Genomic DNA, 17,344 nt, shown 5'->3' on the forward strand with positions numbered 1-17,344 from the left:
CTCAAAATTGAACCTATGTACGGTACTTGAGTAAATGTAGGCTACTTTCCACCACTGAGTAAAAGTCTGTAAGTATAATCAGGAAAATGTACTTGAATATTAAAGTAAAGGGGAAGTTAAAAGTACTGGCCCCTGTGACTGTTATAATTCTATCATTAGATGATCATTGATGCATTAATGTGTAAGCAACATTTTACTGTTGTAGTGGAGGTGGAGCAAATTTTCAACTATTTTACATAAGACTTCAGCTAATCATTTTCCTGAAGGATTATTATCACTATCAATGGATTTGATTGATTGTTTGGTTTGTAAAATTTTAGAAAATAGTGACACCTCATCAATGCTTGTTTCGTCCAACTAATAGTCCAAACCTCAAAAGTATTTTAAATGAATTAACATTACATTAATTAACATACATTCATTAATGTAAAAAAGTGACAAATGTGCTAAAATAAAGTGACTGATTGCTATTTAAAAAAAAAAAAGTAGGCCGTAATGCTAAATCAAAATGGGTAAAGTCCCTTCAGCTGGCAATCATGATTGTACCAATACCCACTAATAATAATAATAAAACTGTACTTAAAAATGTAATAATTCATTCAGCTCCCCCCCTCATCCACGAGATGGTGCATCTCAAGGGGTTCATCCTCTAATTTAAATTTTAAAATAAAATGTAATGATCCCATTAAAACACTTATTGGCACACTGTCTCCATCATTTTTTTACTTCACTGATATGTTGTGATTGTTGTCCGCAACACTGTTTTCTGCCAATTAGCACAAACTCAGCTTATGTTCAGTTCAGCTTTCACTGTTCTGTGTTACCTTTGGCAAAATCAAATTATGTAAAACACTAGGCAAAAACATTGTATATGCAAATTGAAAACAAGCCAAAGCGAAACTGCTTATCCACCCCCTCACACTAATAACTATGTTCCACTGGTCAAGATTGAGCAGGTATAATTGATGAGAAAAACAACTTAAGCACTCATATCATAGTTAAAAAAATATCTTTGCAATGCAAAAAATAAATCCAATGAAGGCAAACAAAAACAGGAATATAAATCATCCAACTTGGAATCTGTTGACATGTGAAATCATGTGATTTCCAGCAAGTCAGAGGACCTGCATTATACAAACAAACATCTCTAAATCAACAATCACAGATTAGTCATTGCTGGATGCAGTTTAGAGGAGCAGACAGTCAGAGGTGGTAGATGGAGTGAACAGTGATCAGGTGTGGCAGAAACATTACTGGTGGAAAAAAACTGGATTTGGATAGCCTACATTTGGAAATTCAAGAGGTGTGAGTTATTTAATGTTTCTCTGACTTTTTGTGTTGATTAATCACTGAACCAAAGCAATATTATTTACAAAATAGTATACATTACTGTTATTAACAACTATACTTTATCATATGAAATGTTTTATGTGATTAATCTAAGAGTGTACTTATTGCAAATGATAGCTGTAGATAAATGATCACAGTTCAAAAAGTTTTAATAATGGGCAACATTGCTGTGTTTCACAGATTGCGCCACATTATTGATCTTTTTTAGGGCTTGGTGCCACTTTATTTTGAAATCCTTACTTGCAAAACAACTCCATCAACTATTTGCCAATCTCATTTTACTCCCTTTGCTCTGTTCCTGTTTTAGATGAAACTACAGGCTGTACTTTGCATCTTGCTGCAGCTCATTTTTGAGGTAAACTTACCTAAGAAATGTAAAATGAGATTCTTTATAGGCAGAATGTTTACCAATATCTTCTACAGCCATTAATATACTGGTTAACCAAAGGGCTTAAACCTAATCCTTCTTAATTGTTGAATTTGGCAGCTTTCCCTCACACATTTAACATTGTGTTTCTATTTAGCTTTCTTCATGTGCACATCTCCGGGTGGTTCCTGGTTCCACTCTGGAGCTGCCATGTCTCTCGTTTCAAACTGACTTCTCTGAAGCGGCCATCACCTGGAAATTCAATGGTCTTATTATATTTCCATAACTACCACCACTATTCTCACTGTATTTCTAAAGTACACAGTTATTTATTCAGTTTGATCTTTTTCTGAATACAGGTAAAGATGTAAGTCTCAGTGATCAGTCCAGTGGCTCGCCTAGAGTTAAACAGGATGGCAGGTATCTCTCTATATCCCCTGTTACTGCTGCCAACGAGGGCGAGTACACATGTTTGATAAAGGACAATAATGTGGAGATGATAAGGACATACGACATTAGAGTTGATGGTGAGGAACACAGAACACTTCTCTTCTTTTATAAACAGTGGAGCATTTTGAATTTGGGTAGAATGGATACATATAGGCCTAATCTTCAACAATGTGTGCCTCTCTCTGCAGCATCCATTAGCTATACCATTAAGGTAACTGAAGGCTCTATCGCTCACCTCCCGTGCTATTTCCCACCTTCCAGCCAAGTAAAGGCCGATGCACTTTGGTTCAAAGAGACGGGTCCCAACATGAGGACAAGGGTGAATCCTGAAGATGATAATAAAAGAGTGGAGCTGCTTTATCCACTCGACCATGATCAGACCAGCATAATCAGAAACACAGTCATGGCGGATGCTGGACTTTACATATGTTCTGCTGAGGGGGAGTCACTGAGCTCTGTATATCTCATTGTTGAAGGCAGGTTTAGCAACATTTTCTATCTATGTTATTGCACAGTCCATGTACAAATTAGGTACATTTATGTACATTTTAACTGTCTGCTTAACTTTCTTTCAGTTGCTCCTACTGATGTTCCTCACTCGTGCATCAACTTCACCACAGCATGGGAGCCCTGCCAGGATGAGAACAGTCGCACAGGGGAACCCATGTTGCAGGAATCCATCACAGAGTTTTCCATGAAGCTGTATTCTTTCCTCAGAGAATCCCAACCCTCCAGCAACTTGCTCTTCTCTCCTATCAGTATTAGCGGGGCACTGTCACATTTGTTGTTAGGTATGACAAAAGAAGCAGATTCCTTCCTTTTTTTTAACCAACATAATGATTATTAATTACTCTTGAATATTATAAATGTATTCTTATATTCAACAGATCCTATGAAAAGACCAGAAGCCAACAATGAGTTGAAATATTGCCTGGGTGTCAAAAGTCTGATTAAGCTTATTCATCTGTGTCACAGAACTTCATTGTTGTCCAAATACTTTTAAAATTGCATCTCTGAGCCACGATGAACATGGGCACAATTTCCTCCAGTTTGAAAAAAGTTTGCTAAAACTACAGGGCCCAGCTGTTTAAGGAAATTATTTTGCCTTAAAAAAATCTTTGTGACATTTTGTCAAATATTTATACCTGCAGTATAGAACAAATGGGCATAGGGCGGAGAGCCACCGACAGGCAGGGGAAGTATTTGGGGGACAGACTAATGCATTGATGTTTTTTGTCTTTTCATGAGATTTGTTGCCAATAAGAAAAATATAAAATAATGCAGACTGTAGATAATTTGCTCTAAAAGCAACATTATCCCTACCTGTGTACACATAGACAAGATTAACTTAGATGACTTGGAAGTTACATAAAAAGGTTTCTCACTTTGAAATGTCACAGAAGTTTTTCTCTACTTATATTAAATGTCAGACATACTTTGCAGCTTTTAATATCACTCTAATGTACAGTTTATCTAATCCCCCCCCCCCGTCTTTTCTTCATCCTATTACCTTCAGGTGCAAGGGATCACACTCGTAAAGCCATTGAGAGGGCGGTCTGTGTGCCTCATGACTTCCACTGTGTTCACCTGCAGATGAAGAAGCTGAGAGAGAAGTTGGCCGGCTCCTTGCAGATGGCTTCTCAGATCTACTATAACCAACGTATTACTATCACTGTGTGAAGCTCGCAAAATAGCTCCTCTGCAGTCAAAGAGATGGTTGCAGTGATTCTGAGTGTATACAAAAGGATTTCTATCTCTGTAGCTCATAATGCTTTCTCTGTTCTCTTCCTTTAGAAATTAATCTGAGCGAGTCCTTTACTAACCAGTCCATTCAGTTCTATGAAGCGGAGCCCACCAGGCTGCTGGAAAACAGCAAGGAGAACATAGACATGATCAACAGCTGGGTGGCTAATAAGACTAACAATAAAATCCAACATTTGGTTGACTCCGTATCACCCAGTACACAGCTGATGCTGCTCAACGCTGTCTCCTTCAGTGGTCAGTAAAGTTTGTGTGCACAACATGTAATATGGAAATGGTGGAAACTAATAAACTGTATATGTGTGCTTCAGGTCAGTGGAAGGTTAAGTATGATATGAAACCCAGGAAAGGAGTTTTCACAAAACTGGATGGTGATCTGGTGAATGTGCCGCTCCTTTATCACCAGAAATACATGGCAGCTATGGTATATGTTGTTGAGCTAAAGGCGCAGGTAAGGAACAGCCAACACCCACCTTAACCCACCCATTCACAGACTATACAGCAGAGTTTTTTTAAACTGTGAGGAGGTGTGTGTGCAATGGGGGCTGACATGTGAGGCAAAGATACTGTGAGGTGAAAGGTGAAATTGCGTCAAAATGTGCACCCCTTCGAGTCATACGGTAACTCCTTCAAATGTGACTTCACAACATATTTTTATATTCAGTGTGACTTAGTTTTTGCGGATATCATTTTAAATGTCCATCGTGAATAAACTTCCATAAATCCACCATACAATCATAGAAAAAGAATGCTCCTTATGACTCCATAACTTGCTTAAGAATTATCACGTTAAGTTTGCTTTAGTATCAAAGTAATCCAATGGTAGATGTGTGTACATTCATGGGTACATTGCAAACAGGAACTGCTAATTACTTTTCCTGGTGCTAATTTTCCAAAATGTAAACAAATATAGGCATTACCCAGGTTATAGTCCACAGCTCACAAGCTAATTGACTGCATGGCATCATTACATCTCTCAAAGCATTATGGAACCTGTAGTTCCAAAACTTGGAACATGAATAGCCCCAGAATCAAAGTACAACAAAGAATAATAATAGGAGAGACAAAATCCAATAATATTAACTTTTTCATGTTGCACTATCAATAACTCTTTTTACAATAGAATATTTGAGGCGGGGGTCTTGGGGGAGGCAGTTGTCTCAATGCTGTCTGAGGGGGGCTCACAGTGTTAGACCACTGCTATACACACCTTGATTTTTTAATTTGCAGGTGGCGAGGTTTGCTCTCACAGGGGACAGCAGTCTTTACATTTTGCTGCCTCGCTCCAACAAAGTGACTGACCTGCAGCAGGTGGAGGAGAGGATGACGGACATAGCTGTGCTTAAAATGATAGAACAAGTGAAAACAACATCTCCTCAGCATATCGAGGTCACTCTGCCCCGAATCAAGCTGGATATCCAGCCGGACATGAACTTACTTATGAAGAAATTAGGTTTGTTCATCTTTCATGTTGTTTTCTGTCCAGGCTTATTCAGCTCATTAATACCACACATTGAAACCCACCCATGCTTTCAGCTTGTGTAGCCTATTACTTTATCTACAGCTATTATATATATATATAAGTCTTATTTGTGAAATAAGCACACCCTTCTGCTCTTTGATCTCCCTGTAGCTGTAGCTCTGATCCACTTACTTTGCCTTTATTGCTCCCCCCCCACCATCAACTTTTCGCACTTTCCTCTCCCTTTTCCCCAAACAGGACTGTCGTCACTTTTCGAGGATGCTAACCTGTGTGGTCTCTACTCTGAAGAGAGGTTGGTTCTGGACGATGCCAGACACAGAGCCTTCCTCGCACTGACCGAACAAGGAGTTGAGGCCGGGGCCGTCACCACTATCTCATTCTCTCGCTCCTTTCCTTCCTTCTCTGCCCTGCGGCCTTTCATCATGCTGCTGTGGAGTGACCAGGCCAATGTGCCACTCTTTATTGGCAGAGTGACCGAGCCGTGAGAGAGTAAGGGGGAGGACAGACAGACACAGAAAAGAGCGAGAGAGTGGAGATGTAACAGATGGGCAAAAGGGCAGGAAAGAAACGAATATATGGTAAACAAAGGCTGTCTTACAAAAAGGAAATACGTTCAGTTATCTTACTGTGCTTTCACACAAAATAAATCCAGTATCAGTATTGCTTCAAGTAGTTACTAAAGTGAGCAGTGACCCTCACAAAAACATATATCAAGGCCTGGATGTGAATTGTTTTCAAAGATGATGATGAATAAACACATATTTACCCAACACATATGCTGCCTGTCTTATGTTTTTGAAGAATTAAGCACAATGTGGATCACGTGTCATTCAAAAGAAGACCGACAACCAATGAAACAACTTCAATTTATTTGCGAAGTAGTTACACAAACCCACCACAGGATGGCAGCCATACTGTGTGATTGACATTGACAGTGAATACACAGGGACTGCAGTAGTGAACTCCCCATCTCATTCGCCTTTTGCCATCCTGCATCATTACCAGCGATATCAATTGAAGGAAGACGACGTGTCAAAATCTATGACAGTAAAGGTTTTGTTTTTTAAAGCAATAGCTTGCTTGGCAAAGCACAGCAACTGAGCAAAAAATACCCTGAATCATTGTATTCACAAACAAACAAATACACACTGATGGCATAGACTGTAAACACATCAGCATTCAGAATGATCAGCTATGGTTGCACTCTATTATACAAGCTGATAGTGATTGCTAAACATGCAGCTGTATTGCAGATAAAATGATTACGTAAGCGAAGCGGGGTCAATAGACAAGTCACAAAATTTGGTGACTGTTAACAAAACCAACATATCCAGAGACGGGAATAAGCAGCCATCCAGCCTAAAATGTGAACTCTATTAGATCACTGTCACCCAGCCTAGCCCCAATCAAAGTACTGAGTATTCCCAGAAATGCATCTTTGTTGCCAGGATAACATAATGTTGTTGTTTTGGTTTGATTATCTCACTGCCGACGTGCTGAGAGTTCTGATGTGCATAGAGAAAGTACAGAATAAACCTTGCCCAAACCTCTTCTTAAAGTCATTTAAGGTCTAACTGAAACTGTCTTTAAGCCTACTGTTACAATAATGCCCAAGCCCTTTTTATTCTAAACCTAATTCACCACTGAAGGATCCACTTTTTTTTTGCAGTCAACGATGAGACATTCACAAGGTTGTTGAAGGACACCAAGAATATGAGCGGCCGGATCAATTCAACAGTTAGAAAAAGTCCCGGAGGCCACTGACCGACTGTGGGTGTGCTTTTGTGAACCAGTGTATGGCAAGAGCTATAGTGATACGTAGGTGAACCGGGGAAGTGCATTTGATATTCTGGCAGGCATTTAAATGATTCAGTGATAGTCAAGCCCATATACACCATCGATATGCAGAGATATGCATCGAGACACATAACAGGCATGTGGGTGGAGGGCATTTCTACTAACTGCAACGTTTATCTCAGGGAGGTAATCCTGTGTCACAGACAGTGTAGTCCCAGTGTCCCCTGTCCAGAGGATAAAATATATGCCTCTACAAACCTGATATTTAATAGGTCAGAAATAATGGGATGAATGCAACATTGATCACAGCAATGACTCCCTCTAAAGGTTGGTGTAGAATTCTGCCACATTTCTTTTACATAACATTTTACATCCTCTCAAAAATGCAACAAAGGTGGATTATTTTCAAAATTGTGGGCAGCCCTATGCTCATTAATCAGATAACAGGACCAATCACATGCCTGTATTTTCAAATTAATACATTACTGCTGCGATATTGCCGTGCAGGGAGAACATGTTGCATCATCTGTGACTTTGTTGGAGCAGAATTGGAGTCACTGAGGTAAGCCTGCTTGGGTCCTGTTTAAATCTGGTTCATAATGCCGCTGCAAAGTAAAGGTACAAACGGCACCTCTAAAAAGCAATATCCGTTTAGCCTTTCATTGAGAAAGTCAAAAAGAACTGTCAAGAGGTTACGCATCAAGATATATTCCATTCTTAAAGTTGCTTTTTGACTGTCTGGCAACAGGAGAGAGAGATGGCAAAGGGTCTGGCACACATGATTGACAGCTTGTCAGTGTCCCCCCCAGCCAGGAACGCTCACACCACTGAGGCGTGTGGTGGTGGCAGCGGAGGACCTCTCACTTGTATGTGCCTTCTTGTCCTTTGTTATTATTTCTTCACACCTCTGTGCTTGTGAAGTTGGATGGAGACATTTGAAATGGGCTGTGATGTGAATACAGATACAGAGACAGACACACTGCACGGACAGAAAATGTAGGCACTCATATTCTCATAGACCTCATGCACGCACACACATGCCCACACGCACATACTGACACGTTAATGTCTGATATGAAGGTGTATAGAAAGCCACTGTCACTTAAAGACAATAAAAGACATAAGAACAAGAACACTGAACAGTAAAGGTACAAATCCACGAAATGGATCATTTTGTGCTTTATAATACGGTATGTTGTTTTGCATCAGATCAACAACCACTAAAATAGAAACTTCTCCAGTACAGAATCACCCTTTCATAACATTCCCACTCCTGCAACTATATACCACATTGAGTCACTAGCGTACTTTTGGCATCTTTCACTGAATGAACTCTGAGTACATTAATCTCAAATCTCTTCATTAGGTGTCAATTTGAATGACAGAATATGAGCGACTTCCACAATACAGTAAGGTCTAAAGCACAATTTTGTGAGTATTGTTTTGTTACGTCAACACTTTAATGAGGACATCGTCATAATTTGGTTCACCTTTAGTATTCAGATTACACCTTATTACCATAACTAATATTAGTATGAATATCATATACTAATACTTGCTGCAGTAATTATTGGCGTTATATGATCATTTTTAACATTATTATTATTGCATGTTTTATCCTTTGATCTTATTAGGGCTTTACTTGGTCTGTTATCAACCATCTTCCAGTGAGACAAATGTGTGTGTGTGTGTGTGTGTTCGTGTGTGTGTGTGTGTGTGTGTGTGTGTGTGTGTGTGTGTGTGTGTGTGTGTGTATATGCATGAATGTCTTGTGTAATCTAGTCCGGTTTGTCACCGCTCGGGGCTCCTTGCTGTGTGAGCGTATGCCAGTACTCCACTTTCTTCCCTTTGTTTTTGAGACAGTCAAACCAGTGTCTGAGTCTCTGTCCGTTTGCCGTGATGCCCAGCTCCACTCCACCTGCAAACCAAGATGCAGAAACAGAGAAGAATCAGGAGGCGATGGGAAGTTGTTAGTTGGTGAGGAAAAGGAGACATAAATTAGGAGGATCAAAGAAAGAAAGAAAGAAAGAAAGAAAGAAAGACTACTAGTGGAATAAGTACTTAGATCCTTTACTTAGGTAAAAGTATGAATACAACAAAGTAAGTATTTAATGTCAGTACTAATGGATCAATGCACATGCAGCATTTCACTGTTGTAGCTGGTCAAGGTGGAGCTAGTTTCATCTACTTCATATACAGTTCAGTAGCCAAGTGGTTCCCAACCTAGGGGTCCCAACCTAGGGGTCGGGCCACAAGATAAATCCAAGGGGGATGTGAGATGATTAATGGGAGAGAAAAGAAGAACCAAACAAATTTGTTATGTAGTGTTTTGGACTTTCCTCTTCTTCTCTAGTCTTAGATGTTTTTGTGAAATATTGAATAATTTTAACCTTTTGGGCCTCTCACAAAGGAAAAAACTTAACTGTTTTTGTCTGTCACTTAGGGGCAGCAGAAACAAGCTGTGAACACAAAACTGACGTTGAACTGGTTGGCAGCTTGTTTACAAATCCAGCAGTTATCATTCATTTATTCGTGTTTCTGGCCACCTGATTATGTGTAACGTAAGGCCAAAACCTCACGCCACTGTTTCTTCCCTTCTAAAACTGGATTAATCAACAAGGCCCGGGACCCCCATTGACAAGGACACGTATTTTTCATTCATATTTTTATTGTAATTTTCTTGTATTGTATGTTTCTTGATTCTTGCAACACTTGCTTATATTTTTAATTTCAGTTTCTCTTACTATGTTTGTTATGCACCAATACACCAAGGCAAATTCCTTGTATGTGAAAACAAGGACAATGCATTTTATTTTATAAGCTTATCATATGTTTTTAAGTAAATCTTATCCTGAAAAGTAACTAGTAACTATAGCTGTCAGATAAAAAGTACAATTGTCCCATCAGAAATGTAGTCGGGTAGAAGTACATAGTGGCATAAAAATAATCGAGCAAGTGCAAGTACATCAAAATTGAAGTGCAGTACTTGAGTAAATGTATTTACGGGGACAGACTGTCAGAAATTATTATTTTTTTGTTAAAATCTAATAGTCAATAATGTAATTGAGCTTCAGCAGTAATGTACATCAACATTCATGCCAATAAAGATTATTACTATTTGACTGGCAGACAGACATGGGAGCAAAGAAGGAAGTAAACACTTGAGACAAATTCCTCCAGGCAGAAGAGAGAAAGAGAAATAGACTGCTAGCTGGGGAATTACAAGACAGAGAGATTTAGATAACGAAAGATTTATTGAATAGCATGGGGGGGCGGGAGGGTGGGTGGGGGGGCGGGCGGGAGGGTGGGTGGGTGGGTGGGGGGGTTAATATATAGAGAAGGAGGAAATGACTCAGGTGAAAGTGAGCGGAGGTGATGGAGGCGTTGGTAGAGAGGCAGACTGTAAGACAGAGAGATGCAGGCAGTTGTCACACCAAGGTTATTACAAAGCCATTCCCTTGGCTGTGATTGCACAGTTAATGGAGCGTGAAGTTTAAAACACGCTATTTTGGCAATGCTGCCTTCTAACAGCGCCTTGGAAAATGTGGAAAACGACCGCCGCGAGCAAACAAGGCTCGATTGTTGATCTCAGCTGAGTTCAGCACTGAACGCTGCCTGAGATGCTGCTTGTGGAAGGAGAGGAGCAGCCTTTAAGGGTTTCCTATCCTGCATCCTCCTTCCCTTCCGTTTTACACACAGACAGATGGTCAAAATCTATTGACAGAGTTTCAATAGGATAATCACGCACAACACTTGGTCACTGCCCCCACCCCCACCAAACTCCCACCACCTCCACACAGAGATCGATGAAGTGTTCTCTGAGCCTGCGGGTTGCTAGTGACAAACGGTCAGCCATCCTGACGTGTTGGGGGACAGAAGAGGGATGAGGCACCAGAGCCTGAGGAGATGGCACAGACGAGGGTGAGGCTGACACTCATGCTGGTGAGCAGGTGTGCAGCAACACTCACACAGGTTTGACCCTGTTCTCTGTCTGCTTATTTCTTACCCCTCACAACATTTCCCCTTGCTGCGCATCTGCCGCATTCAACCCCCCCAGCAGCTACTCAAGAACACGTGAACTAAATATCTTGCTTCAAATCAAGTCTCTTGTTGGATCATCCATCATCGTATCCGGCAATTTTAGCAACTTTGCTAAACCGACAGCATCACCACTTTGCCAAGCGATTGGGCAGGTGTGCGTAGGGGAGAAAGTATGCAGGATTTTAACTTTTCGGCATGCAGGATGACTTTGAAAAGAGAATGTCCAAATGTGTGCGCCATCATTCACAATTGCGCAAATCATTGTGTCTCGCTCCTCTCTCTTCAAGCGCTTCAGTTCTGAACATGTACAAACACTTCTGTATCCAGTACCTTACTGCATGAAACTCGTGGAAACATTTTTTTACGTGAGATTAGAGGAGGCCAGGGATTGCGTGACACTAAATGCGGAGTCGGTGGCCCACTCTGATTAAAACGAAAGAACATAATTTACAGCGGAATCACATTATAAAGACATTGATGTATAAACTGTATTTAATGTGGATATTTATTGGCACTGATCTGATATACTGATCTGGGGTATCATATCGACTCAGCCCTACTGGAGAATCGATTTGAACTTGTCTCAGTTGACTTGAGACTTCACTTGCGCCAAAAGACTTATAGACACAGTACTGTACTTGGTACTGAATCTATAGCGTCTCTTTAGTTTCTTTAGCAGTTGTATCCTGTTTTCTGCAAGGTTTTACAAGAGGTTTAGAATTTCCCATCTCTGTATTGATCTTTCCCACAAGTCATCCACTTGATTTATTGCCTGTGTACTTTTGCCCTCACATTTATTCTCTCATTGTTCAGTTTTCCTTTCCATGTATCTCTGAAATCTCACCTTTTACTGTGTCACATCCTCTATATCTTTTCGGCTGAGCCTATTAGACCACTTGTTATTGCTCTCCCTCTCATACAAGTACACTGGGGTTATGCCCGCTCTGCCTCTTTATCAACTCGTTTTCTCTATTCTTCTTGGTCAGTGTCATTTTTCTCCCAGCCTCAATTAACATAACTGGCAGGCCGATATAGCTGTACCTGTAATGATAATGGTCAGGGGGATCTTCGGGCTGTACGTTAGACTGATGGCCTTTTCTCCCAGCAGGGCTTATGACTCACTGAGCTTATCTAAACACATGTGTCTCCCACCCAGCCCACAGCCTCACACTCATGTGCGCAAACACATCAGACACAGTAAAACACTTTGATCTGAAGGCCTTCAAGCTCACAGGGTGGTAATCCATTCTCATGCGCCTCCCCACTAGTTCCCCATCAGTCCCTGAGCTCCAATGTGCTCTATTGCCGTGACATACACATCAGGCAATGCCAAAGCCGTTAAGCAGTCTGACGAAGCAGCAGCGATCTGATGTGCCAAGTGCACGAAGGATGGAGATCCTTTTTGATTTCTAAATGCATCTCCATTTCCTTTTCCACTCAAGCTCTCTTTTGCTCTCTCAAATCATTCTCCTCAAGCCTCATAATTACCCCCCATCTTTTCAAGTTTCTTTTTTTCCTTTTCTTTCTCCCATCTCCCTCCACCCACGCTCGGCCTGGTTTTTATGTTTTCTGCAATTGCGCCGCTTTTATTCAAACACTCTGGTACAGTCGCCTACTTTGCTGCTGCAGCTTCCCTCTCCACTCTTCCCTTCAGTTTTTTTCTCAGCCTACCTATGAAGTCGTTGCTCATTCCCAAGTCGTAGTCCCACACAGAGATCTCCAGGGTTTTCTTTGCCAGCTGGTCCAGGGTAACTTCATATGAAAACTCCTGTGCAGGTGGTGCACACAAGAGGATATTTATATAAATGATTCATTAACATGAGAGTTGAATGGAACTGAATACGTAATTTAGTGCATTTTCAGTAAAAACATGCAGATTGATGCTGAGAACACATTCAGGTAAAGAATGTCAGATTTGAAGGAAGTGTAAAAAGGTATGCTTAATTGCCATGCTCATCCAAACCTCAGATACACTACAGAGCATGATCTGAGCTCAGTATAGAAAATGAAAGAAGTTGACAGGTGTATTGTGGTTATTCGAGAGCAGGAGAGACGTTGTACCTCATTGAATTCAGGGTTGAGAGTTTTTTTCTTCACTGAAGTCTTGTACTTGGACTTTTTCCCCATATCTGGCTGCAAGATGCTGAGGAAGAAAGAAAAAAAGAGAGCAAAAACTAAAGAGGACATAAATTCATCAGGACCTTGTACACTCTTCAGATTGTGCCCAACCTCAGGATGACACAGCTTGAACATAAGGTAATAGTTTGAAATTTTGTGAAATACGTTGATTTCCTTTCTAGCAAAGACTTAGATGAGAGGATTGATATTTAAAATATAGATAGGGATTTAGGGGTGCTGTTTGCACAATAGAGATCCTTAAATGCATTTTACCTTTTAAACAAGGCCAGAACAATCATTATTGCTGAGATTAAAGCGTAACTCTCGCCAAAATGCAACCTAGGGTCTTTTTGTGAATGTACCTGAGTCAAACTTTCGTTTAAAAGCATAATTAGGACGGAAACGCCACTTTTAAGATTTACCGTATTCTCGTTTTTCGGTCAAATGGACTTTTGAATGGGAGAGCTAGGGGCACTACTATGATCACATCAAAATCACTATTTTTAAAACACTAAGAAGGCTCGACACAACATGAAACTTTGCTCGAAGTATCACCAGGGTCTCTACATATGAACTTAAGCATTGAGAACATTGTTTGTGTACACAGAGTTTACTAAAAAGAGGTTTTGTTTACACTATCCGCCATCTTGTCAGTCGAAAAGTGTCAAATGCGAATGAACGGACTCCATAGGAGGAAATGTCATTCTTATATGAGGCTCCTGTTTCAACCACAAGGTCAATATTATTTTTCACTAACGACAAAACAACAAATTATCCGTGCAATTATATGGAACTAAGCTTTAGGACCTTTCCATCTTTACTCTCCTCCCTGTTACGTTACATTCGGAGATCGACTCTTTTTGACTGACAAGATGGCAGATAGCGTAAACAACAACTGCTAACGTGAGTTGTTCAAAACCTTTTTTAGTGAACTCTGTGTACACAAACAATGTTCTCAACGCTTAAGTTCATATGTAGAGACCCTGGTGATACTTCGAGCAAAGTTTCATGTTGTGTCAAGCCTTCTTAGTGTTTTAAAAATAGTGATTTTGATGCTATCATAGTAGTGCCCCTAGCTCTCCCATTCAAAAGTCCATTTGACCGAAAATGAGAATACGGTTAATCTTAAAAGTGGCGTTTCCGTCCTAATTATGCTTTTAAACAAAAGTTTGACTCGGGTATATTCACAAAAAGACCCTAGGTTGCATTTGGTGAGAGTTACGCTTTGAAGTAATTAATCCGTTCCTTATTTATTTATTTTTTAAATCTTTTGCCCTGTTGTGATAGTTAACTTTGCTGAATGGCAGAAACAAAGGGAGACAGAGTTTGCAAAATCTCTTTCTGGGGTAACGGTGACCCAGAAGTCTTTTGAACAAAGACGGGGACAGTGAGAGAGTGAGAGAGTGAAAGAGAAACAGAAAGAGACAGTAGACCGCAGCAAGATCGTAATCATGCCGATGTTGGAGGACTCCAGCGAAGAGGCAACAGAAGGATCGCTAAAGGGCAATGGGAGTCATCATCAGCATAAATTCCAAGTCAAGATGTTCAGGCGGTGAGATATATCACTCTTCCAGCCTCCCCCCAGTCAGTGACGAATCCTGGCCTGACAGATGATGCATGAGATGGGCTTGGGGTTGTCACCGCAGAGCCGGAATCAGAGCGAGTGAAGGATGGAGGTGAGGAAGGAACAGGAGGAGGAGGAATTGATAAAAAAAGAAAGGTGGTGGCACAAAGACATTTTCATCACTGTACATTCTCAGTGAGGAAAATGTCATTTTTCATTATATGAAATGATTGGGCTGAAGTTGTAGTTATCAGGGCCAATTCTGACTTCAGTTCTCCTACTTTCTCCTAGTTAACAACTAGATGCAAACACACATGGTTTACTGTAAGTCATTACTTATTAACATATTCTTGGTTCGGTCTTAGCCAGGATTGACCAAAGGCCTCAATATCAAAGTTTGTCCAGGTGTTTACAGCAACTCCCCAGGTTCCACACCTACGGTAGGGGGCTTAACTGGCCAATCTGAGGGATCACATGATGGCTACACTACATTTCTAAGAAACAATAATATATATTAGTTACACAAAATTCGGTTGACTTTTTTCTTAAACTGTCTCTGTGAGATGGAAAAGTTGTTCTTTGTTTGAAAGCTCACCACTCATGTCTACATAACTAACTAAATAACCTGTGAAGGGAGATTGGAAGTAGACACTGCTGTAGTACCCACTATAAATAAGTTTAAATATTTATGATCAGAATATTGGTGGGAGGTGTCCAGTCTTGTCAGCTGGTGCAACTACAGTATAATAACCTTAAAGGGACCTACTGTATTATGGTTTGCTTATATTTTGGCATATATAATGTTATAAGGTCGGATATTAAACGTGGCCAAAGCTTCAAATAACGACGTAAATGCATGTAAAAGTATTCCCTGTGAGCAAAACAGACGACAACAGAGCGTCTCAGACAGAGGGTTAACATCAAAGCATGTAAACATGTTCTAGTAGTTACCCAAAATACAAGTATGAACCTGAAAATGAGCATGAAAGGTCCCTTTTAAGTTTAACATTGTGAAAAATAAGGACATTTGCTATTTGGGGCAAATAATCACAAATAGTCCAGTGGCCAAATTTGTGCAAACAGCAACAGCTTCATATCACTATAGTCACAGGCTCTGTTAGGTGTTTATTGTATTTTAAAAAAGGTAATTTTCTCCATAAGCTAATCAGCAATAAAATATCTGGTGCTTATACAATTGGCGGACTGCCTTCACAAGAAAAGAAAAGAGAAAAAAGAAAGAAATCCATAGAGAGAGGCGGCCAAACAAAGCTTCTATTTGACCTGCAGCATGTGAAAGGGTGATGTGAGAGCCCGGGGGACATCTCAGCCTGAGCTGTGCCAAATCACATTTAACATACGGCTCCGAGGCCGCTCAGACGCGGGATTCAAATTTCCAGAATAACAAAACATAATTTGACAGCGACATTCATAATAATAATAGCATAAATAAAAATATTCTGTACAGCAGCAACCAAACTATGCCAAAATTACTGTAGGAAATTCAATATGAAGAATAATTCATAACATGGAAGGCTGGCCCAAAGAGATAGGGGGGGATTATCCCTTTCAGTTTTTGTTGGCTGCTTCTTTAAAAAGTAGGTCGTTCACAGCAAAATACAGTAAACTAACCATATCTTTCTGTGCTATACACCTAGCCATGTGTCACAAACCTCCACTGACTGATCAGGTTAACAGGGATTGGTGTTCTTCTCTATGATAATGATGATGTTTAACTACTGTTCCATAGTTTGTTTTGTTTGTTTTTCTCATATGGAGCAGTATGGACAACTTTAGTTAAGAATGACATATAAAAAGGGTGGACAAAATAACAGGAACACCCAGACATAGCATTCTCAAATCTAGTGAAGCAACTACACAACAGCAGCTTCAAAACATCTGTCACAGTCTCGACAAAACTTCAAACTTAGTAGATTTACAAAGGTTGTATTTTCTGCTGGTGTTAATGATTTTGTTGTCACCTCCTGTAATTTATGCTGTCTTCATGTAACCATCCCATGCTACAGTCATTAGCCCACTTGTATTAAATTAGATGCTGTTTATTTTATCCAAGTCTTTTTTGTTGTTGTAGGTATTTGTATTATTTGTTAATTTTAAGCTCTATTTTTTAATCTGTATTTCAGTAAAACAACACTCCCATACCTATGTAGAGATAGAGTCGCTGTAAATATTTCTCCTGTCCAAACTGGCTGTGAATAAATCCCTTCTTAGCGTGACACTGTAAAAGATGCAGGACAAAATCCACAGCCCTGTGCAAGAATGAGTATTTTATTTTTTTATTTTATTTTGTTTTATGCTATTTTTTTATGTGCAAATGAAAGGTAAAAATGCAGGCATGTAACAGGACATGGTTGAACACAAGCTGAAATTAAAACAAAATTAAAATCACATTTGG

At 40.0% G+C, this 17,344-nt stretch overlaps 2 protein-coding genes across 2 annotated transcripts in view; one reads left to right on the plus strand and one right to left on the minus strand.

The window, feature by feature from the left end:
• The first annotated feature begins 1,657 nt into the window (after window positions 1-1,657).
• On the plus strand, window positions 1,658-5,896 carry serping1 (serpin peptidase inhibitor, clade G (C1 inhibitor), member 1). Its single transcript, XM_078269326.1, has 10 exons — window positions 1,658-1,705; window positions 1,875-1,983; window positions 2,077-2,244; window positions 2,356-2,643; window positions 2,743-2,958; window positions 3,684-3,827; window positions 3,962-4,165; window positions 4,240-4,379; window positions 5,159-5,381; window positions 5,649-5,896. Exons 1-10 carry the CDS (start codon window positions 1,658-1,660, stop codon window positions 5,894-5,896), a joined length of 1,788 nt encoding a protein of 595 aa, XP_078125452.1.
• A 2,951-nt stretch (window positions 5,897-8,847) lies between these two features.
• The window catches only part of doc2g (double C2-like domains, gamma), a 29,119-nt gene continuing 20,622 nt past the window's right edge, over window positions 8,848-17,344 (minus strand). Inside the window, exons 8-10 of the mRNA XM_078269338.1 lie at window positions 13,311-13,392; window positions 12,921-13,017; window positions 8,848-9,126 (exon numbers count right to left, since the gene is read on the minus strand). Of these exons, the coding sequence (XP_078125464.1) occupies window positions 8,987-9,126; window positions 12,921-13,017; window positions 13,311-13,392 (319 nt within the window). The 3' untranslated portion in view covers window positions 8,848-8,986. The remainder of the gene's footprint in view (window positions 9,127-12,920; window positions 13,018-13,310; window positions 13,393-17,344) is intronic.

The sequence above is a fragment of the Sander vitreus genome, chromosome 2, assembly GCF_031162955.1.
Source record: "Sander vitreus isolate 19-12246 chromosome 2, sanVit1, whole genome shotgun sequence".
Taxonomy (NCBI): Eukaryota; Metazoa; Chordata; class Actinopteri; order Perciformes; family Percidae; genus Sander; species Sander vitreus.

What these genes read in the sequence shown, in the direction of transcription:
- serping1 (XM_078269326.1), top strand. Translation starts at nt 1,658, where the DNA reads ATGAAACTACAGGCTGTACTTTGCATCTTGCTGCAGCTCATTTTTGAG. An exon ending in TGTATATCTCATTGTTGAAG is followed by an intron (nt 2,644 to 2,742) that starts GCAGGTTTAGCA and finishes ACTTTCTTTCAG; the next exon opens with TTGCTCCTACTGATGTTCCT. An exon ending in TCAGATCTACTATAACCAAC is followed by an intron (nt 3,828 to 3,961) that starts GTATTACTATCA and finishes CTCTTCCTTTAG; the next exon opens with AAATTAATCTGAGCGAGTCC.